The sequence below is a fragment of the Labrus mixtus genome, chromosome 24 (genome assembly GCF_963584025.1).
Source record: "Labrus mixtus chromosome 24, fLabMix1.1, whole genome shotgun sequence".
Taxonomy (NCBI): Eukaryota; Metazoa; Chordata; class Actinopteri; order Labriformes; family Labridae; genus Labrus; species Labrus mixtus.
Window position 1 is genome coordinate 4,789,018 of NC_083635.1, and position 24,350 is coordinate 4,813,367.

General features: G+C 43.0%; 1 protein-coding gene across 11 annotated transcripts in view; it reads left to right on the top strand.

The window, feature by feature from the left end:
* The window catches only part of tns1a (tensin 1a), an 84,577-nt gene that overhangs the window by 54,836 nt on the left and 5,391 nt on the right, over window positions 1-24,350 (top strand). For 5 of the 11 annotated variants that reach the window (XM_061033042.1, XM_061033045.1, XM_061033043.1 and 2 more), the window contains 14 exons: window positions 62-191; window positions 936-1,001; window positions 1,142-1,267; window positions 13,897-15,576; window positions 16,716-16,793; window positions 17,278-17,432; window positions 17,604-17,748; window positions 22,101-22,175; window positions 22,675-22,701; window positions 22,972-23,053; window positions 23,161-23,714; window positions 23,806-23,892; window positions 24,023-24,151; window positions 24,227-24,322. In XM_061033042.1, coding sequence (XP_060889025.1) covers window positions 62-191; window positions 936-1,001; window positions 1,142-1,267; window positions 13,897-15,576; window positions 16,716-16,793; window positions 17,278-17,432; window positions 17,604-17,748; window positions 22,101-22,175; window positions 22,675-22,701; window positions 22,972-23,053; window positions 23,161-23,714; window positions 23,806-23,892; window positions 24,023-24,151; window positions 24,227-24,322 — 3,430 coding nt within the window. The remainder of the gene's footprint in view (window positions 1-61; window positions 192-935; window positions 1,002-1,141; window positions 1,268-13,896; window positions 15,577-16,715; window positions 16,794-17,277; window positions 17,433-17,603; window positions 17,749-22,100; window positions 22,176-22,674; window positions 22,702-22,971; window positions 23,054-23,160; window positions 23,715-23,805; window positions 23,893-24,022; window positions 24,152-24,226; window positions 24,323-24,350) is intronic. The other 6 variants (XM_061033046.1, XM_061033048.1, XM_061033050.1 and 3 more) reach the window with 6 other exon arrangements.

Consider the following 24,350-nt stretch of genomic DNA (forward strand, 5'->3'; position numbering starts at 1 on the left):
TTTTAAACCATGAAACAGCTAATTCTGTCCTTTCCTTCCTTCTCTTTCTGTCTCATCATAGCTGAAGTGTTATCACAAGCGGTTCAGAAACCCGACCAGAGACGTGGTGTTCAGGGTGCAGTTCCACACGTGCGCCATCCACGACCTCGGCGTGGTTTTTGGGAAGAACGAGCTGGACGAGACCTTCAAAGGTAACTCTGAGCTCTGTGGGATTATGTGTGTGAGTAAACGTGTAGCTGACGGTGATTTGAGGGAAATGTTTGTTTGTGAGGTGTTGAGTTGAAGCGAGAAAGGAGTCCAGAAAAGTACATGTAATCAGAGCAAGATGAGTTTGTTTGAACGCAGACCGCAGCGGGAGAATCAGTTTCTGATATGAAATCTAACACTCTGCTGCAGGAAGACTCAGCTCCTGGTATTTTGTTTTATAGCAAACATTGTCCCCTGGTGGTGGAGGCAGCTCAGCATTTAATTTGATCATGTCAATTGCAGGAAAATGATGTGAGAAAATGCATCCTCTTTCTATGAACTTAAATGGTTAGGTACAATTAAGAATGAACATTTAAATAGAAAAAATACAAAGAATGTCATCATCTCTTTTAAAAACATTGTCTGATTTATCAAACCAGTGCATCTATTTGGAGTAATTTTTAGGATTCAAAACAGGCAAAAAATAAATAAATCATTTATCAATTATTTTTTGCCTGTTTTTAATTCTAAAAATGACTCCAAATAGATGCACTGGTTAGATTTTTGTCTTTTCAAACTAAAAATGTTGTTGGAAAAAATGCTGATTTTGCTACATTAAATATAAGAACTTGTTTTTTGATTCAATGTATGGCTCCAAGAAGGATAAAACACACTGAATCTCACCCTGATTATTGTGTTTGTGAGCTTGTTAATTTTAACAAACTTGAATCTTCTCCGTGTCTCTACAGATGACAGGTTTCCAGAGTACGGGAAGGTGGAGTTTGTTTTCTCATATGCACCAGAAAAAATTAAAGGTAATCCATTTTTCCTTGGAGAAAAAGGGTCAAATGGAGAATGTGTATTATATAAGTGGAATAGATATCAAGTGTGGACATTTAGGGTGAAATATCACCCTACTAGTGACAGCTGAACACATTCTGTGTCTGCTCCTCAGGCCTGAGCCACCTCGAAAACGGCCCGAGCGTCTCTGTGGACTACAACACCCAGGACCACCTGATCCGCTGGGACTCCTACGAGAACTTTGAACATCGCAGTGAGGACACCGTGGACGGGGAGCACGGTATGTCCACATAAACACACACACACACACTGTTTAATGGATTGGTTGTTTACACTCATCCACAGCTGCTAATGGAAACTCCCAGATTTTACATGCTGCCTCATCTTGTAAAGCTGCTTTAGTTGTGTGATTTTTTTTCCCTTAAAAGCTTTTACAAGAGGAATACAGAAATGTTTATCTCTGCAAGGAAAGTCTCACATTGTTTGACTGCAGCTTTGAAAATGCAGAAAAAAGTGAGTTTAGGGGAATAAAAATGTTAGTCTGAAACAAATCTGTATGAGCTGAATCTGAGGGGGAAATATTAATTTTGAAAGCTTTTGTATTTGACTTTAATCATAATACCAACATGTTCATCACACCGACCATGTTGAGGAAACAGGAAGTTAGTTGCAGAGTTCCCAGCTTCACAACACAAGTCGAAATAATTGGTGTACTTATTGCAATGTTCAACCTCTGCACAGACCCAAATTTGTCAAGTAATATTATTAAATTATTTTAAAAAATACATCTTAAAGGGAACACTTAATGCAGCATTATCAGCATTAAGTGTTATCACATTTTTCATCCAATCCTGGATGAGAGAGATGTGTCCCTTTTGCGGTCAGTTTAAAGCTCCTGTGAGAAACTTTGCTTTGTGTGGATTTTGGCGCCCCCTGTGGTCAAAGTGGCACATCACCTCTAACGAAGGTCTTGTCCAGTTCTTGTGTAAGTCACACAGAGGCATCGATATTCATTTCAGTCTGTTTCATGACCAGTTCAAAACTCCTGCGAGGAGCTTTAATAGATTTTCACATACTTGTTTAATTCAGTCACACTTAATTCATAAATCATATTCCTTAAGTCACCACTGATAGTCTAAATCTGTGGCTTGATGCACTCTTCTTAAAAGAAGCTATGTCCGTGTCTTTCCACTCCTCACCCACATCTCTGAGCTACCTCACCCCCCTCCTCCTCCCCCACCCCCCCACCAGACCTGTCAATTAGGCCTTTAAATAGCCGCAGCAGAAATAGGGGGGCGTCAGTCGCCCTGCTACTGGCTGCCCCCTCCCCGGGGGGGTTGTAACCCGAGACACCACCTCCTTGTGTCATGTACCCCCTCCTGCCTCTGCACACATAGACATGAATGAGAAAAACAGGTCGGACTCGAACCCGGATCACCCGCCCGAAGGACTCTGAAGCCTCTGCACATGGGACTTGCACACCAGCCGCCAGGTCACCAGCGCCCCAACAGCCCTACTCCAAACACACTCAGTGCAATAACTGACTTAAAGACTTTGCTGTTATGTTGAGAGGAATCTGTTAAAATAGAGAATTCAAATTCACAAATTCATCTTTTTCCACCCTCAGTAAAGTGACATCACAAAGAAAAGGTTCGTCTTTGAACATGTGGTTCCATTCTCACCATGACTTTCTTTAAATTCTCATCTCACTCTCTAAAAGTTCATTTTTAATCGTCTACACATCCATTTATATTGGTGTTTTTATCTTTTTAAAAAATGCACGAGTTTGGAGGATGACTTAACAGCAAATCGTCACAAGATAATTCCCTTAAATAAACTGAGCATCCGACATTGATTGCATCATGAATCATCCTGCCGTAGACTTTCCTAATCGTGTCCTAACAGTGATGATGACGTTCATAATTACAGCTGTTAATCTGACAGACTCGCGCAAACAGAAGGATGCTCTCACCCTCAGCTGAGTCAGCACTTGGCAGCCATTGTAACACAGCCTCTGCTTTTATATATGGGTTTTTCTTCTTCTTTCACCGGCTGCGCAAAAACCCATTTCATTTTTATGAACATCCCCGGAGGAGCGTCGCCGTAATTGCTGCGTTGCAAGAAGGTCAGTGGGAAATCGCCAGGATTGCAAGTTGGATCCTAATTGAATGGGCGGCGGGGTTCTCAGCACTCAGCAGAAAGGAAAAAAACCTCTCGGCCAGTTTATTCATTTGTGTAATTGCAGCTTTGGCTGTTACACTTGGACTTGAGAACTCTTTTTTTTATAAGCGATGGAGATAAGACACAGAAGGAGGTGTTGCTTCTATTTTAAGGGTGCAAAAACAGCACATCTGTAGAAAAAGCATTTAAATCATGGCACAAAAAAAGTTATTTTTAGACTCATCACCTCTGACTAATTATTTCGGATTATCAGATGGAAATATGAGACTAATCTTCAAACACATTAAAGCTTCTAAAATGAAGTTAAAAAATGCATAACACTTAATAACACCATGACAGAATAGACTATTTTTACACTCGTATCACTCATCAGGAATCATTTAGAGATTTCACGCTTGTTTATTTTTCCGAGTGTTAAATAAATGTTTCGGCCTCGAGCGTTGATGCCCGCATGCATCTGGGAGCTCATCCTGACGCCATTTTTAAATCCCACAACCTTGGCGATCACGCTGAGAGGACTGAACGAGGGATGGGTGTCATTAAACGGGGCTGCGGGATTAGGAAGCTTAGGGGTTGTGTGTGTTTCATACCAATGCATGCGCTCATTGGAAACAGATATTTGGACGTGTAAAGGTATTCTTCCAGCTGTTTGGGTTAGACTTTCTCACTATTCCTGCTCTTTATGGAGCTGCAAAAGAGCCCGCACATGGCTGTCACCTTTTTGTATGTTTATAAGTTTGCTTTTGCAGTTTTTTATGTGGTAGTATGTGTATGTAGACGCACCTTGTGTTTATCGGCTCGCCCTTTGCTCCACTAATAGCCCCGCTGTGTGGTGGCAGCTGTCGACCCTGGAGGTCAAACAAGTCAGAAGGCCACCGTTTGGGCCACTGAGCAGCCAAAGAGCAACAACTGCAGTGTTATGAGCCCAATCTGTCGTCTAAAAATGACACATTTCTGACTGAAAAAACATCAGCACTATCACAAAGTCTGCATTTTTTTGGGACATTTTGTTCCGACTTTTAATCATGGAAATAGATCGTAGATGTATCATTTATACACACTTCACTCAAATGAACGCAAAAAAAATGGAGGCGCAATTATAAAAAAAAAAAAAACTTTAAATGTTTATCAACCTGTCAGATACCTTACAGATGTTAAAGTGTAATGATTTCAAACATTAAAGCCATGTTTCCACCAGAACCTTAAGTCCAAGGATCTACCTTTTGAGGAACTAAAAAGTCCGGGTACATCTTTGCCTCCCGTACTGTATGCTGGGATGTGAGCTGCTGCCCCAAACGGTCCATGCAATATTTATCGCAAATCAAGTGGATCTCATGAAGGTTTAGGATTTGATTGAAAAAAGTCATTTATATTCAAAGCTGACAGAATTTAAACTTGACTATTGCAATACAGCTTTAAGAATAAAACGGTTAAGAAAGGTCATATGGAACTAACTTTTCTTAGTTCATGGACACAGAGTATATTTGGCAAATTGAAGATTAGTTGAATTTTTTACAAGAATAACGCAGCATCTCGCCTCTGTAGAAGTGTTTGTGCGTGTCGCTGTGCTTGTGGTTTACAGTAGGGCAGAGGGCCCAGTGTCTGCACAGGCTGCCTTCCTTGTTTACCGCCCTGTACTCCCATATTTGGCTGGGGCCGAGCCCTGAAACATGTCTGGAATATCTGGGCAGAGACAGACAGAGAGGCTGAGATAGAGAGACAGACACTGAGAGGCAGAGGGACGCAGAGACCACCAGAGTACTTTACTTCATAGTGAACAAAGGAGAAAGGAAAAAAGAAGACCGGGAATTAAGTTATATCAAGAAAATGTAAAGCGGCTTAACAGCGTTGGTTGGTAAGTAGTATCCTGTGGCCTTTGGGTTGCTACTAGCAACTTCTTAAAACAAATTAGCAACAAATATTATATAATAAAGCATGAAAATGAGAATTATTATGTAATTGATGCAGGGACCAATTGGTTTCCTGCAACATTATGCAGGTTTTGCCCTCGAAAACCACATCTCATGACAAGAATACCATTTCTTGTTAAGTCCGTGTGCAGACTTAAGAGTTTGTTTGTCTGTTTGTTGCGTTTCCATGTCAACACGGTTGCATCCTGAGTGTTTGGCACCTATATGAAACCAAATGAGTCATGGAGAGAGCAATTTGTGTGCGGAACATTTTATGAGCGGGCTGCAATTTTGGGTACACCAAAACTATCAGGGAGCATGGTTGGTAGCTGGAGAGAGGGTGCACGGGGATACGTTGCAAGATTTCAAACTACTCTGGAGACAGTATTTGAATAGAGAATGTTTTTATTTAGCAGTTTTGTTGATTATTTGTGCATTTTATTGGCGGAAATTGGAGATATACTTGATAAAAATTGCTTCTTTTGGTACAAAGATCGACTGAAAGGTAACATTTATGTTAGAAATGACTTCACATTTAGTCCACATAGATGCTCAGGACACTTTTAATGACATTATTTCTTCACTAAGTTAAACAATGTTGAAACTAATTTTGAACTCAGCTTCCAGATTTCTCCGTGTCCAGCTCCCGTTGCTGTAAAAACATGTTCAAAACTTTCCAAACTAAATATGGCCGACAAAAAGTCCATTATTGTGAAGCACGTCTTTGGTCTGCAGAAATGGAGATCACTCAGGTATTTTAAAAGCACCCTGTGTGTGTCTTGCATGAGCCTATAATGCTTCTAGTTAGACCTCTCGCTGACAGCATGGTGAGCGGCAGCAGCAGGTTCAAATCCCAGCCCTGGAAACCCCGCTGAGCCGCTCCTCATCTCTTAATGCCTCCTTTCTCCTACTGTCTGTTTAGATGTCTCCATGTGGCTTTCTCTCAGCCTTCATTGTCTTACCCCATTTGCATTTTATTGCTTTTAGTTCATTCAGCTTCATTTGTCATTTCTCTACCTTTTCTAGACGTAGATTAAAGAATTGTAGGACAGAGATGACAGACAGGATCTAGGTAAACAACAAGCCAGATGTGGTTTTATGACAGCTACTAATCCCCACGAGTGGAAGACACATGGAAGGACAGATGTACAGAAAACCCACCGACCATTTAGGAGACAGTCAGATGTACAGAGGCAGACTTGCAGGCACCGACGGGATCCTGTCAATCTTCTTTTTGTATTTCTGAAACAATGTTAAAAAAAGTGTAAAAGTGTAGAATTGATACTAAAGTAATATTTCAGGGCTACTTTAAGCACACTTATTAAGTTCCAATATCCAGCTTCTCGGACAGAAAATGTGATTTTTAAATATAGATTGTAAAGATTAAAATGCCACTTAAGTGCATGATATTTGAGTTTGTTAGTAGAGGAACTTTGGGCAGATTTATTTTGAGGTTTTATAGATTGACATGCGTAGCTAAAAGCATGCCTCACGTCTAATGTGAATCCAGTGGAAAGGGTAGTGCTCTTAAACATATTCTGAATTTGGCTTGAGTTGTACAAATGGCAGCAAGGAGAATGTTTAAGTTCATTCTAAAAAGTCTAAATCTTCCCCCATCTCTGGAAAAGAAAACTTGTAAAGCAGACTTTTGTAGATGTCTGGCACTATTTATACGCACATTTGCAAGCTTGCAGTCTTCTTCTTCCTAGACTTTGCTGTAATATTACATGTTACCACCGTCCCACTGTCCAGCCGTGAAATAGTGTGAAACTGGTTGTAGACACTGTATATCGTGCCACCTTCATTCTTAAGTGTCTCGGATAAAACACTATTCCACTCTTAACAACATTTGGCTTTAGCGCTACTTTAGGTACCTTTCAATTTCTTAAATGCTAAAATGTAGCTCTATCTAAAGACGAATGATTGAATGAGTTTCAACAACACCTAACCTCATTATGCCTTTAAATATTGGTTTAAATTAACCAAAAATAGCTCCAAAACTCGACCCAGTCTAGACTCTATATCTACGCTTGAACTTACATTTCATCTCTCAGAAAGAGTTGGCATGAATCAGACGTGGAGTGTAGCTGGATGTCAGACAGACAGTCGGATAGCTTTTTATGACAGTCACTCAGATGACAAACAGGCGGATAGATGACATCACCCTGAAATGAATCGTGGAGCCAGACGCTGATACGGTCACGTCACGTTACCTCAAACTGTGACAGCTGGACACTAGGTAATAGATGGACTGAGAGGCAGACATGGCAAATATAAAACCGCGACAGTTTTCCTTGTGCCAGTCACTGATACACAAACCATGACGCCTTTCTCCCTGATGGACTGTCACATCATCTTTCATGATCTGCTGCAAAAAATGGCCCTAACTCAATGGGCCATTTTGACCTTAACATAGCGATTATAATTAATTAATGTAAATATCTGTGTTGTCTACAGCCCAAACCAGAGCAGTGACAAAAAGTGGCTGCCAATACTAGAACAAATAGCTTTACAAGGACATTTTTGCAGTGTCTCCCACATACTCACAGATTTTTAAGACAAGTCATTCAGTTGTCAGTCAAACCAGTCACCCACTGCTGGCATGCAGACTGCCAGTCGTCACGAAGATATGAAAGCTGTGAAGGTGAATGTCACATCCTGCTGCGAGATACCCGACGGCTTGCTGACAGCCATTGGCTTGCCACCGCTTGTCACTGTGTATAATTGCACATGGAAGAGTCACCAACTGACTCGAAAATGTTGTGGCATGTGATGAAGAGCGAGGCAGTTGAGGTCTTGAGATCAAAGACAAAGTTACTTTCGTCACGCTGTAAACTTCTCAAGCTCTTTAACATACCAGACATTAATGAACCTTTAAGATCATTTAAAGACAAGTTACTTGATTAGATAATCTGTTATGCAATATCCTTATTCTACTGCTACAAAAGAAGCATAACAAGGAACATTCATACTGTATTTCTTTCTCTGCACTTGCAAAGTAATTGTTCAGTTCATGTTCAAAACTAGAGATGTTATTTTTTTTCAAACTCTTTGTTTCTGCTGTGATCCCCTTTCACGCTGGTCCCCTAGTTGAGGTTTCTCATTGCTTTGGATGAGTGTTGGAGTAATATGGTTCTTTACATCTTTGTCCTCTTGGCCCACTTTAAATCAGGGTGCATAATTTTTCCAAACCTCCAAGTTTAACTATTCTCACACATGCACAACAGTTTCCCCAAACCCATTGACCTTCGCTCAACCTCTGTGACCTTTCTGGCACAAGTTTACCTTCTATGTAGGTCGCTAAATAGGTCTCACTGTAGTAATCTGTATGCATATGTATTTATAATCACATAAAAGCATATACCATATCCAATAAAACACTCTTTGCGATCCTCTGTCTGAAGTGAGCAAGCGGCCCACCATGGGAGCGTGCGGATAAACACTAGGTGTGTTTCTATATTTACATGTGTCTGCATTTTGTTAGAAAGGGTTTGGTCATCATGTCTTCTATAAGAGAGTCAAGCCCATCGTTAAGTTTTCCTCACCACTGAAACGCTTTGAGGCAGCCTATAAGTAATTCCAAAGGAAAAATCCAGCAAAAGACTTTTAAAATAGTTAGTTGTGGTAATGATGTGCAATACTTTTATTCCTCAATTAATACCAGTTCAAGATCGATAGGTTCCAGCTCTAAAAAATCTATTTGTAGTAGCACAGTTACTATAATGTATATGACAGTATCATCTGTGTAGAATGATATATGGAATGGTAAAGATATTAGATAATGTGAACGGATCCTAGAACAATGCCCTGAGGCACTCCTTAAGGGATCCTGGGGAAATCTACATGAGTTATTTTGAGCAGTTTAGTTCCTCAGGGAGTTTTTTGTTCACTTAAGAAAGAATAAATCACTTAAATTATGAAGCGTAACATAGTTGGTTAAACCTGTTCATCAGTGTTATTCCCACTTCTGACTTCCTATATTTGGACCTTAGCTACAACAATTTTTTACACCATGAACCCAGGGAGTAATTGAGGAAGTATGTATGCATATTCAGCTGCTGTGTCCACCATGTTCGCACTTCTTTATAGGCTTGTCGACAAATGTGCCCCCTCAATCAGCGTGTTTGTTAATATCAAATGTACTAACTATGCATATAATCCACATCCCAGCTGGTGCATTTTATACAACAATAACAATGGTGGTAACACATTGTCTATTTTTAACAAACCATTGGCCACAGGTGTTTAAATGGCTTTTTAATGGCCTCCAAGCCTGCGACATGGCAATGAGCACTCAAGTGAACACTTAAGAGACTACTGCCAAGAGGCAGGTGCTGTGGGTGTGTGACTCTGTGTGGTTTTGTGTGTGTACAACTGTATGAGCAATGCTTCAGGCACTTTCACAAGAGAGGAGAGCACCTGTCACATGAGAGAATATAGAGAATTGACAGGTGTGGATAAGAGGTTGGGGGAGAGAGTGACATTAGTTGAAGAAAGAGAATGTTTAGAGGCTTAATTAAATCACCAATTTGGATCCAATTTTAAGTTTAAGAGAGCCCTCTGGAGCAACATGCTTTTAGTATTCATGTGCAAATTGCCCCATAGAATTCTACTTAACTGAACATTTAAATGAGTAAAGTTAAACTTGGCTTTGTCCTTTGTAGCAGGAAAAATGGCATATTGCATTTATTTTATTTTTTAGATAACAAGTTGTAAACTATTTCTGTTAGCCAAGCCGTAGTGACTCAATCGATCTTATTTGAAGTCTACTGGAGCCATTTGTTCTATTTAAATGGAGGGCTGTTTGTTTGTGACATTCAGAATTAAGCTCACTAGATCTCTGACATTGGTGTTACTGTACGGTAGATGATGCAGGTTCATTAAAACCATTTAGTATGTCGTCATTCTTGGATCATTCCTTGAAATATGTACAGCATTTACTATTCGATCCAAAATCGGATGTAGGAAATGTATTACAGTATTGCTGCCCAGTAACTGTGGTAACTGTTGCATATTTTAGGGGTTATGAAAAACGTTTTTTTCTTAAAGCAGAAACTTGTTGAACCAATTTCTTTCTTCCTGGCAGCAATTACACAATTATACCATTATACCAGAATTTCCTGATAATAATGCTCCATTTATAAGACCTTTGAGGATGATTGTATGTTTTTAAGGGAGGTCTGACATCAAGGACTTGTCAGTTGGCATCTGAACGTCAACTTTTTAATTCAGACAACCAAATTCACTTTAATCATTTCCAGGACATCCATTTTGTCGTTGTCACAACTCCATCAACGATAATTATGATTCATATATTTAGATCAGCTCAATTGCCATAATGGAACTTTTGATCGTATTACATAATCTTCCTCAGCAGACTCTTTTTTTCCCCAGACGTCATGAAATACAGATGGTCAAATTAACCATTTCTAAAGCTACTTTAAGAAGTTCTTTGCCATGTTCAATTAAAATCTTCCCTATCTTAGCAAAACAATGTGATACAGGCAACGATGTGTGGACTTTGTAGTGAGATTGTTTGGGAGAAATGTCAAATTTTATGTTCCCTATCTCAAGATTTATACCTATCTCAGAAAGGAGACGCTGGCTCCTTGGACAGATTGAAAACTCTCTGGAGGGGATCAGAATTGAGCGATATGGTGTGCAGTAATGAATGTAATGTAGGCGCACAAGCAATAGAGTAAGTATGAGCTTTTTACAGTATATTCTACAGAGCTTTTGCGCGTCAGATTTGTGCAGACATGCGGCTCATCCTGTCGTCATTGAGTTTAAAGAAAAACTCATTCAACCCCAGACGTCATACACAAAATATGTGTATATGTAGCTGTAGTGATGCACAGAAGAACATGAGTCTTCAGGCTTATGCACATGCCATACGTGTGGGGCAAATGTAAAGGTTGTGACCTTGCAGCGCTCGTTTAGTGAGTTCTCCTCGTGCCCTACATTGTTTGGCACTTCTTCTCTTTACTAAGTCTTTAGTGGATTGCACCAAATTCGCAGATCTGTCCCCACCCGATAGTGAAGTGAGAGAAAATAGCTAGGTGTTTAAGGAGGTGAGAGTCATTTCAGAAATTCATACTTGAACTGTGAGTCAGTCCCTGCTGTGACGTTTCTGTCTACACGTTATCCTGTTAGCATACAATTACCAGAACCTCAACAAATAGCAGCCACTTCACAAGTTGGGAATTTGCTATTGGAAGAATGAGAATAATTTTGGATATTTTGTTTGCAACTTATGGATACTACATAGTCATATATATGTTAAAGTTTGTGGAATTGGAGTTTGTTTCTAAGGAATATGCTTTTATAAGATAAATGAACAAATTATCAAGATCACAACACAACAAGATCAGCTAAAGATGGTATTTGTTGGTCTGATTGGTTGGTGGTTTGATGGATGGATATAACAGCACCAAAAACAAGAACAGAATTGAGACACAAAAAGCAAAAGTGGATCAGAATATTTCTTGGTAATACAATCGTTAAAACAAAGCTGCACAAAACCTCCTACCCAAAAGTTTTTTTTTTTGGTTTTTCATTGAGTTTCTGAGCCATGACAAGTCAAAAATCTGCTCCCCAGATTTAACCTCAGGAACGGGGTTAACCAACAGCTGGAAAAAGTGTCACCATGGAGAACTTGAGTTGTTTTGCCACATGGTACTTAAAGATCCTCTTTTATGAGCTAGAACAAGGGCATTCCCTATTCTGTTAAAGGTCAGGGAGTTTGTGAGAGAGTCAAAGACAAACAGAGTTCAGTGGGAAGAATTGTGAAATGAAAGCTGTAAATTACATACTTCCAAGGTTTAAGTTACAAAATTCAGGGATATTTTTCATCAATAAATCAGAACTTTAAGACCAGTAGATCAGAAGTTACAGGTAAGGGTGGTGATCCTTGGTTGGGGGATTCCGTCTGATGACATCACCAGGCATGGGTGCTCTTGTCCCGGGCAGTCAGAAGTTGTGGGAGTTGTAGTTTGTTTAGAACAACATCGCTTCCCAGGCAGCTGCGATGTGGTAGTGGTGGTAGTGGTGGAGTCCCTCCCCCGCTGCCGGGAACAGTCAGAGATCATCACAGGATGCCAGCTCACCCTTTCGGCAGCTTCGGTGCTACAGCCCCGCCTCGACTCGCTCCAACAGAGCACATGTTGAGTGATGAGAGGACATGAATAAGAGAGTGAGGGAGGAGTCCAGAGACAGAAAGTTCAGTCACTCAGAGGCTACTGAACGCACTTGATGTAAAGACTCAACTGTGGACAACATTTTTCTTTGCAATTTCAATGGAACTGGCTCAAGAGAAAATATTGAATCTATTTTTGAGTTTTTTGGGAAAGGTGGAGTAGGAAGTCAGGCATTTTTATCTAGAGTTCAGGTAAGGTTTATTTATCTACTAAGTTTGATACTATGAAAATATATTAAATAGCTATTTGAAGCAAATAAAATCATTAACTTTCAATAATATACTTACATACATTTTACAGAATTTTGAATGTATGTTGACAGTTTACAAAGCATGATTGCACTCAGCAAAGAACGCTTTTTTCTTCTTTGTCCTCCAAATAAACACATTTTCTCCTCAAAATTCTATACAACCATGTTTTAATCAAAGGTCTAATTCCAAAATAAATTAAACCCAACACCAAACCAAATGTTATGCCAAACCTTGCCACTGACTTTAATGTAAACTTTGTGTAGTGATTAAAAACAACCACAGAAACAAACTGTGTTTACAACTTCCTGGCCTGCCCTCCCATTCTTGTTGCGACTGTGCTTGTGAGGTGCTGTTGACATGGGTTTGGAAATAGCTGCCGTTCGAGCGATTTACCATCTGTCCCCAAGGGACGCTCAATTTGGAGCCCGCCATGGTCATGTATACGTCGTGTATCACTTTGCAAATGTATACAGGACACTGGAAGACAGTATTGGTGTATTATTTTCTTCTTGTAAGCATGAGTGCTACCACAGAATGAACTGTTGGATGTGTGATTGTTGGACTTCATAGACGCATGTACCGGTATGTTGTTTTTATTTTTACAACAAAAAAAACAACAAACCAAAATCACCAAAAAACGGTTATTACTAAGAGCAGACGATTTATGCTGTTTTATATATATATGTTACTCCTTCCAATCTAAGCACTAAGAAAAAAAATACTCAATCTGCAACATGTAAGCAAACAGTCTGACTTTGCCAGCATGAGTCAGCAGCCAGATAACAACTTGAGGAGACAGTTTGTCCTCTCCCAGTCCAGCTCTGGGATTGGCAAACTGGCATTACTGCTCTTGTCTTGGCTCACACAGACCAGTTGGCCAGGACCCTCCCTGGTTCACGTCAGACCATGTGGGCCTGCACTGACGCAACGTGACAGGGGCTTTAGTCCTGCAAATTGGCTATTAATAGCTCTGGAAGGGCTGTGTTGCTGGTGGCAGGGCTGCTGGCTGAACCTCAGGGTCAAAATAAGATGGGTGCAGAGGGGGGTCACTGGGCTTGTGGTGTGAGGGATACTGTTCCATGTAAATGTGACTTGATGAATGATGTTAATAAGATCTCATTAAACCCCTTTGTGCACAAGGGTGAGATAATTTAAATCACCTTAAGTGGCTTAGGTACTCAGCTTATCCATCAAAAAATGAAATGCGAACTTGCATCACATTTTTAACATTCTGACTGGGTATTCAATTTTTTTTTAAATAAATACTATACAGAATCCATTGTAGAAAACTTGATACACTGTTTCTGTCTCAAAAACTGTTTCATGAGCATGGCACTACCTTCATAATTTTAGTCTTTGCATCCCTTTTAGATGTTATTCACACCCAAGGCCCACTTGATGGAAGCCTATATGCACGGGTCCGCAAGAAAGACTCCCTGGAGGGAGTTGTCACCATCAATGGCCTCCCAGTCCATGAAAACGCCTTGACAAATGCAGAGCACCCGTTACAGAACCCCAACCACCCCCTCCAAACTACTGAGCACACTCTTCCTGTGACAGGTCACCCCTCCCTCCCTGCAGTCGACCACACACTTTCCGTGAGCAGCGACTCAGGAAACTCGACAGCATCCGTCAAGACTGATCGTACAGACGAGCACAGCCAGTCCTTGCAGAGTGCCGCGAACCATAACAACCAGACTGCCACCCACCCATCACTCAGCCCGCAGGAGAAAAGAGAGCTTGACCAGCTTCTGAGCGGCCTTGAAGCACCGACCCATCAACGACAAGCCTACCTGTCCACGTCTACAAGTCCAGGAGGAGGTGTCCGGCACCTGGTTCCAGCACAAGTGCATGTCAATGGGGGCCACACAAGACTAGTTGGCGCCCCTGTAACAGACGAACGGGAGACAGATATTCTTGACGACGAACTACCTAATAGCCAAGAGGGCAACAGTGTGGACAGCTTGGGCACACTTTCATCCCTTGAAGGTCAGGCGACACCAGGGGATCTATACTACCAATCACAGACACCAAGTAGCAGGCAGAACGACGGGCCTTACCTAGAGAGAGGTGTTCTTGGCGAAAAGTTGAGCGAGATGCCTGTGCATGGAGTACGAACGCCAACGGCGATGCAAGACAGATCTGCGGACTCTGCATCGCCACAGGGGGGATACAGCAACTACCAGAACGGAGAAGGGATGTACCGTTCTCAGTCCTTTGGGAATCCACCAGCGAGCAGTCCTGAAACCAACGCTAAACTGATGCCAAGGGCCCCAGAGCGGAGTACCAGTAGCAGGGAGGCTGTTCAAAGAGGCCTGACTAACTGGCACCAGTATAGCCTCCCAGATGATCCGTTTGGCCCTCCTCTTCAGTCAACCCACAGCTTGCCTCACTTCCCAGCCTCACAGCGGGACATTGAGCAGTCCATCGAGGCGCTCAACATGCTAATGCTCGACCTGGACCCAATCAACTCCCACATGTCAAAGTCAAACAGTGCACCTCCTGGGGAGAACAGCCTCAGTTCGTCCCAGGTGCCCTTCTCCCAAACCCTTGCAAGACCCTCGTACCAAGCGGACTCTGCCATCCACGGCTACAACAACTCGGGGTCTGTTAATAACTCCTTCAATCAGCCATTGCGGTCAACTGGTAGAGTCTCAACAATGTCCAACCAGAGCCCTGTCATGGAGTCCCCAGTGTATTCTCCCCAGAGGTCCAACGCAGGCTACCAACACCAGAACACCACCCCGACGCACACTCCCGAGCCGTACATCCACACACGCCAAGCAGCCCACAACTACCCAATGGACCCCTCTTCTAATTTTAACCAGCAGGTGCAAGGAAAACCTGTGAACTCTTTCCCAGGTGGTGGGGTTTCCCACTCTCCAGACCTGCAGAGTTCATCTCCTTACCAAGGCTACAGTGCCTCTTCCTCTCCCCTCCCCACACTCACCCCACAGCCCAAGGATACATCCTCTACGTCCTTGCCCAGAGAACAAGATGCAGAGGAGGAGACGTTAAACTTGGAGGGCTTGGTGGCTCACCGTATTGCCGGTAAGACTTTCTAAGGGGCTGAATGATGACTCAGTGAGTGAATGTGGGAGGGGAAGCGTGAGTGACAGAAAAACTGAATGACTTTTTCTCAGATTTTATCCAGATTTGATGCTTTATTATCGGACATAATTAAAATTATCTCAAGAAAATAATACACATATTGTAGCTTAAGCTTAAATATTTCCCATGATAATGGGATTGACAACATATTCCATAACATATTTTATTGGACCAAGGCAGTTTTTTTGCATCTTTTAATTTATTTATAATAATTATTTATACTTTACTACAGAGAATTTTGCAAAACATAGCATAAATGTTCCGTTGGTATCAATTGCTTTCTAATAATTTTCATGAATATCAAACTGCAGAGACCCGACAACATTTTGGGATAAGTAATGGTCTCTGTTATAGTTACTATTTTATCTCCTTTTACATCGTATGTCTCTTTTTGTATATTGTCGCAGGGTGATCTGAAGTTGCAGTAATCTGCATGTACTACTGCAGTGTATACTTGCTACATGTATGCATCCTGGACTACACTTGGACACTGAACTATTAATAGGGTTCATTTTGTAACGTTTTAACTTCAGTTTGAAGCATTCTTAGTCCAAAGTACCAAGATGCATGTGAGCTGTGCAGCTTTCGGCCCTGTTCTGTTACAGACCATCCTGAGGTGCCATACCAGAGGAATAACCTGCAGTCATAAAATTAGCTCTGCAGCTGAAATCAAGTGAGGTGGTGAGAGTGCAGACAGGATGGGAGTAAGAATAGCCAGGCGTTCAAAGCCTTGAGCTTCCATGCATTGACTGCATTCAGATTTACCTTTATGTGGAACCATATGGAGGCTCCCAGGCGCCATCTAGTGGTACAAAGTTGTGACTTCCTCTATCAAATCCATAGTTAAACCATTTCTCTTATGCTTTCACCATTTGACGGAAATCTTTTCATTTTCGTTTCATTTCATTAGATCCATTTCTGTTCTGATTTTTTTTCTCCTTTTCCTGTTGACCCCATCACCCTGCTGTATGGACCACATTTCCCACCATTGCTTCCTCCCTCACCTTCCTCCTCCGCCTTCTTTCCTCCACTCTCTGCCCTCCATCCTCCACCCTGTCCTGCCCTCCCCCTGGAAACAGAGTACAACGCTCGTATCCGGGGCATCAGTGAAAGCATGACACCGCAATCTGACCGCCATCGCTCCTATTCCTTCTCTGGTTTGTCCTACTTTCCCTTTTAATTTCTTATTTTCTTTTTCATTATTTTCCTGCATTTGTAGAAACCTTTTCTTCTTCACAACCATGTTTTTCCACTTCTCTGAAGTCTTTGTATGATTACTTTCCCCATGAATTTTCATGATTTCCAAGTTCTGCTCTGTTTCACCACTTTGTATCCCCTTCACTACGCTGCTTTACCGACCTCTTTTCTTGCTCCCTTTTCTTTCTCTTTCTAACTCTCCCTTAAAGCACATTTAGAATATGAGGAGGCTAAGCTTTTAAAAAGCGGAGATTGCAACGTACGCACCAGCTAATTAAATGAAAAGATGAGAAGGGGGCTGGTGTTGATGTTTCAGTTTCTTTACTTACAAAAACTTTGGGAACATTGATGTAGGTGCATATTGTCTTAAGAAAAAAAGAAAATGTGTGGTTTAAAAAACGAAATAAAACCGAAGATACACTGAATTTATTGGGATGTTTTCAGGTGTTAGATCCAGGGGAATGACCCCAGAAGTGACGCAGGAGACGGGTCGGCGTCGGACCACCAGTGAGGGACAATACCAGAGCAGCACGCCACCAGTGGATTCACCGGATTTCGCCCACAACCTGGCACTTAACCCAGGAGGAAGACCAAGAGAGGTACGTTTTTTTAGAATCATGGACTTTTAAATCAAAATGTGTGTAGGTCAGTGTACAGTTCATTTTCTCAAGTAAAAGGGTGGACACAGTGTCTGGTTTTGTCCATGTGGAGTGATTCTGTCCACATGTGTTTGATTCTTCACTTACCTGTCCCCTCTTCATCTCCTCCAGGGGCCCATGCACAGTTACCGAGAAGCGTTCGAGGACGACGAAGCGGACCGGTTTGCCAACAGCCCAATCAATAGAGGTGGTGGTGAGATTTCCCCACAGACCCCCAGCTTCCCCGTGTCGCCACAGACTCCTTACTTCAACATGTGTAGGTTCCGTCTGCCTGCAGACAGGGGGCGCTCTAAAATCCTCTTCACACTGATTTCTGACCTCAAATTATATGTTTGTTTTGTCTTTTTTTTGAGTTGTTCAAAATGTAGCTTCAGCTAAGGAAGGCAACTAGGGAGAAACCAGCCAGAGTTTAAACATTTCCAATCGAGAAATCCCTCAAACATGTCAACATGCACAGAAGAAAGATTCATCAGCAAGAGGAGCACGGTGCATTGTTGTTGCTGTAGTCTTTGTTTATCCTGTCCGACTAGGATAAACAAATCCTCCTTTATTATGCATCTAGCCTGTTAGCTAATGCTTGTGAAAGACATTGACATCAAAGACACGTCCTTTTGACACCAATTCAGTGATTGGATGGATTTATTTGGAGGAAAAGCAAGAGAACACTTCTTCTTTTTTTCATTACAGCGTGTTTTTATGAAACACACACGCCTGTCGCTGGATGTGAAGTAGTTTATTTGTAGAGTAGAATCACAATGGTAAAGCACAGCACACAAACATATATTCACTCTGGAAACAAAATGATAAAGTAGAATCTGTGAGGGCACATGACTAATACTAACAAAAAGTACTGTTTTTTTCTGGGGGGGGCGACTCTGGTTCAGAACTGACCTGTGGCTCCTTTCCTGCGTGTCGTTCCCCACTCTCTCTCTCTCTGATTTCTGATTCTATCCACTGACCTATCTCTAAAAATAAAGGCCAAAAATGAACCTTCCAAAAGAATAGTCAAACTGATTCAACACATTTTTAACTTTATATTCAGTCAAACCACTAAACACAAACTACAAGCATCTCACTTTCAAATGGAAGAATACCATCTGAAGAATGGTGTCAGTTTGAACTCGTCAGTAGCAAACAAAGTATAGTTTTTCCTCACAGTCATGAGCCTCCCATACTTTTTCTTCAACACTTTCAGCAGCATCACTTTGCATGGGAACATTTACCGCCATGATTTCTGGACGAAATGACATTGAAGCATTCGCACCCAGAGTGGAGTTTGTGCTGTTACCACCCCGCATCTCCTCCCTCATCTTCAACGCCGCACACTCCAGCTCCACTCTGGGACAGGCGGGTTTCTCCTCTCTGTTCCAGGCCTGGTAGTCCGTCGGCTGCCCGTCCGTCCACAGCCACAGCCTTCCTGGGAAGAAGCGCAGTCCGATCCAGACGTGGGCCGAAGTTTCGTTTTTGTCTAACTCTCCCCAGATCAGCGTCATCTCTGCCTCTGAGGCAACACTAGCCAGGTCTTTGTGATGCTCCCTGCAGTAATCCAGAGCCTCCACCCACGTCTTCCTCTCCCTCACCACAAACACTTTGTAGCAGAAGAATGGGCCGTAATGCGATGAAGGTGCATCGTGCCATTTATATCGCAGCATCAAGCCACTGTCCTCTGAAGGTAGACTGAATGTGTACTCGGGCTGACCGTAATCCCAGAAGAATTTGGACACCTCCCCGGCTCCGGACCACTTCCACTTCTTTTTGTCGGTGTGGTTCCTCTTCAGTCCGAACCAGAAGGGAATTACGTAGTTGTTATAGGGGAAGAGGTCACCCAGGAGCTTCATGTCGTGATCACTGCTGACAGGAGCGAGCTCTGTGTGATACTGCCGACAGAAATCCTGAGCTTCATTCCAGGTCTTTTTCTCATCGATGAACACGTATTTGCCAAACGCTGAAAACAGGCTCAGCAGGAGGAGGACGAAAGTGAACCTCTGATCCATCTCTGTGTGTGTCTGAAAAGACTGCGAGTCCTGAAGCCCGCCGCGACCCTGTTTGTTGGTCGTCCCACAGCGCATTTGCATAGGATGGGCCGTCAGCTGCAAGAAATCACAACAAACATGTTCTCTCCTGCTTTGTTTGAAACCCGAGATCTTAACATTTTCATGAAGATCAGCAACGACATGGGAGGAGTGATTTATGATTTCAGTGGATGATTGATGTTCATTTGATATCTAAGTGAATGCCTCAGTCGTCTTCAGAGGAGTTTTACTTTTAAGAATAGTTTTACAAACTGGAGTATTCAGGGTATGCCAAGAATAAGAAGAATACAATGTTTCTACATCTTTTCAACTAGTCGCTTGTTAGCTTAGCTTAGCTTAGCACGATGACACTTCGAAACCCCCTACTATACTCGTAGTGCGTACAGATTTGGCCACAGTGCCGTATGCCAAAACTACCTGGATGTTGTACTGATTCCAGAAACATCTACAGTATGCACCAGTCTCCCTCGCGTACTGTTTCCCACAATGCAAAGCGCCAGGTCAGAGATTGAAATGAAGGACAGCAACGGGGGAAATAATCACAATCAGACCAAACCACACAAAGAAACCACTGTAAGTGGATGAAACACTGCAGCGACGTTTTCCGTTAGCTGGACTGTTGTTCACGTTCACATTCAAAGACCAGAAACCGGTTGAGCTGCGGCCTGGCGTACTGCAAAAATAACCAGCGACTGGCAGTCATACTACAGTACATTCTGCATACTACGTTCGACAGTAGTATGTAGTAGGCCGTTTCCAACACAGCCAGAGTCTTCCAGAAAGTCATTGCACCAAGCCAAGAAGTAGTCCTGCACATTACTCCTCCTGAAAATCGTTCTAAATGTTACACTGCAGGGTTGGAGTCAGGTTCGCAGTTTCCAGGCTCATCTAAATATCCCCTCACATAGGGTCCAAGAGTGTAGTCTCTCTTTAAGCCTTAGTGACACATGTAAAGCCAAATGACTAACTGATGCAGCACAAACAAATGTTCACATTTGTTTCAGGGAGAAGGGACATGTTGCATGACTTGACTGCAAACACAGCACGGAGCAGGTGTGTGCAAATCATAGTGACAGGTGTTTCCACTGGAAGCAAACCCAGTGAAGACGAATGCAAAGCAGGAAGAGGGAAGGGGAAGTGTATATGTACTTTATATATATATATGTTGTATTTTCAATTCATTATATGCCAAACACACCAGTTTGCTCTGCTTCTTTATGAAAAGTCTTGTTTTACGGTTTTTCGCTGAAAATCAATTCCTATTTCTTTTTTTACGTAAATGAATTATCTGCCACCTGCCGATCCTCAGCATACGACAAACTCACGCTCTTGACTTCGTATTTAAAAGACGATGCAAAGCTTTCGTAGCATGACAGATGTTTGAAGAAACACATGTTGTCAGGTCTGCAGGACACACAGAGCCCAAAACCTCCTCAATATATCGAACACATCTACACTCAGAGTTTAAAGACACTTTGTACAGCCAGACAGCCAGCCCTCTTTTTCCCCCTGCAGTCAGATGTGAACGCACGGCTGTTGCAGTAAGACTCTGCTCTGTGGCACCGAACATTCATAATAACCCCCCCTCACATCTCTCCATACCACGTTAAGAGGGAATAGATCCTGAATCCATGTCATGAGGAGAATTGGATCACTTTGCACGTTGAAGATTCCAAAAGATTTCCAAAATGACGAACATCTCTCACTAGAGTCTTTGAAAGTCTGCGTCCGTGTGTTGAGATTCACCTCGAGCATGAAAACAGGAGGAAGTTAAAACTCTTGTCATCTCATTTTGGAAATCTCTCTTCAGGTTTTTTTGGACAGCTTTCATCCCTGGCAATAGTTACATTGACACAACTCCATCCTCTTAACCTCAAGTCTGGACCCCGTCATTGTTTAAACGGCCTCATGCCACACATCTCCCCCAACATTCTCATACTCGACTACACACCATGTGTTCCAGATGAATGCTCATTGGCTCGTTTGTAGCTGTAGAAGAGCATCTTAGTGAGCCTGACATATTAGCTTGTAAGGGGTTTTGTAATCCTAGGTGAGGATTGATACTCATATGAGGACATCAAACATGTCAGGGTCTTACAGGAGTAAAAAGCGGATGTGTTTTAATATGAAAGTATCAGAAACTCTTGTGCAGCTTCCTGTTTTATCCTGATGCTTTTAGCTGATCAAGCAAGTTTTAACAGGCAAACTGTTCCAGCTATGAAGGCTGGAAGAAATCACTCTAGTGCCGTTTATTAGCACAGGGGGCTAGAGACACATTTAATCGTCTGACCTCTGACCTCTGATTTCCTCTTCATCTTATACTAAGCTTTAAAAACATAGAGGAGAAGCAGCATCATGCTGGTAGTCCGCTTGAGGACTGTTTAATCTCCCCGAATCATGGAATGCATTTTCATGCAGCATTACATCGATGCTTCAGAAGCATTGAGTCTCACATCAGTTATTTTACATCCTTGCATGGCTTGTTTTTGTTTTTTTTACGGTTCTCATCTCATTCTTTTTCTTTTGTTTAGGTTTAGTTCTAACGTGAACATTTCCCTTTTCTCGTTCTCTTCAGCTCGCTCTCCTCCCGGCTTGGCTAAGACTCCTCTGTCAGCGCTGGGACTGAAGCCTCACCAGCACGATGGATCAGGTCAGTTCAGACACATGAATACATGTTTATTTCACATCAGTTAATTAATGTCATTGTAAAGTTAAATATACCGCATGAAGCTTCAGGAAGACGGCAACCTTTTCACTTGATTGAAGCATCTTAACAAGCATGAATTACCTTCGTGGATAACCCAACATTTCTGAAGATGCATTTTGGATAAATCTGTCAAAATTAGAATTCTTGGACATTTTCTGTCCGTGTGGATGTCAAACAGCTTTTATAAAAACGCTGCAACAAACGTATTACAAATACCTGACACCTAAACACTGCAGCTCTGTGGCGTTTGCTGCAGAAAGTGGCTTCATTGTTGGTGTCTGCTGCCCTCTAGTGGGCACTCAATGCAAACAGCTAAAGCTCACCCCTCCTGTTCTGGCTTCTTTGCACTCAAAGTTTCTCCTTCTGTCTTTCCTCCTCTTCCACACATCCTTTCATTCTCTTCCTCTGCTGCTTTTTCTCTTTTGTTTTTTCTTGCTGTCAGACTCTGAATCTAATGATGGAGATGAAGGTAAGGGCGTTTCTATGGCAACGTCTCTGCGCACACACCAAACACCAGAACAAAACAGTCTCCTGTCCTTGATTGAACATTTTTGTTCGTTTGTTCTGCCTTCAGTGGGCATTCCTGCAGCCTTTTCCTTTTCAGTTTTTGCATCCCAGCCTGCCGAACAATGTTTGTTTCAAAAATATCTTAAGTCATCCCGTTTGGTTTTTGGAGAAATAGAAAAGTCTTTTGTCACTAAGGGTCTCAATGTGTGTCTTTGTGTTTTGTGATCCTCAGAAAATCGTAATTTCGGGGACTCCAGGGTGCAGCCGTTCAACGCTCCTCTCTCCTCCAGCAGCCCCGTCCATGGTGTTGATGGGTAAGTCGTCATGGAAACGCAATATTTGTCGTCTATTTAGAAGTTGTCCGGAAAAACAAACGATAAACATTTTTTTGTGTGTGTGTTTTTGCCTCGTCTGTCTACAGAAGAAGGATGGGTTCCTCCAATAGCCCCGCCCCCTCCCACCCTCACAGACCCGCCTCCCCTGAAGGCTCCCAGGTCAACATCATGGGCGTCCACACCGTCCCCGGCAGCCCCAACACCCTGCATCGCACTGTGGCCACCAACACTCCGCCAAGCCCCGCCCTCCAGAGACGACTGGGCCAAGCCAGCCCCTCATTGGCCAGACACCCTTCTCCTTCTGCAGGCGGCGTCCCATCCAGCCCTCTGATTGGCCGGAAAGTGGCAGCCGTGGCAGCCGCCGGCGTGCCTCCGAGCCCTCTGATGGGTCGCCGGATGGCCCCGGGCGGCCACGGCACGCCCGACGAGATGGGAGCTGCGTCCCGCCTGGGGAGCGCGCAACCGCCGGCCACGCCCGCCTTCCCCGTCTCCCCGCAGCTCCCGGAGAAGAGACACATGTCCAGCGGGGACGCGGAGAGGACGGACAACAAAAATCTGACGCCCACGCCTGCGAGCGGAGGGAGCACGCCTAACCTGACTGGCGCACACACGCTGCCCGACGTCTCAAAGTCCATTTACGGTGAGACGCGGGAAAGATCGAAGGAGATGAAAGCTTCCAGATGTTTTTTTTTCTCCTCTACAGTTTTTCTTGTCTTTTTTTGTCCAAACAGATGGATATCCAGACATCAAGATGAACGTGAAGTTCGTCCAGGACACGTCCAAGTACTGGTACAAGCCGGACATCACCAGAGAGCAAGGTGAGGGGGACATCATTTATCAGTAAATAATGAAGGAGCAAAATAAAAATCTTTACAGCACGCTTAATCCTGTTTTATTTAATCCTGACTCGTCTTCCTCCTCCTCTGCTTATGGTCTCTTTATTTTCAGCCATCAACCTGCTGAAGGACAGGGAGCCCGGCGCGTTCATCATCAGGGACAGCCACTCCTTCCGCGGAGCCTACGGCCTCGCCATGAAGGTGGCCTGCCCGCCGCCGACCATCCAACAGAACAAGAAAGGTAAAGACTCTCTCTGCGTCACGGCCTCATTTCAAACTCTGAGCTCTTCCTCACGTTGTCTGAACTCTTTTCTAGCTGGAGACATGACGAACGAGCTGGTGAGGCACTTCCTCATCGAGACGAGCGCTAAAGGCGTGCGGCTGAAGGGCTGTCCTAACGAGCCCTACTTCGGTGAGTTGAAAGCTGTTTTCCTCGTGTG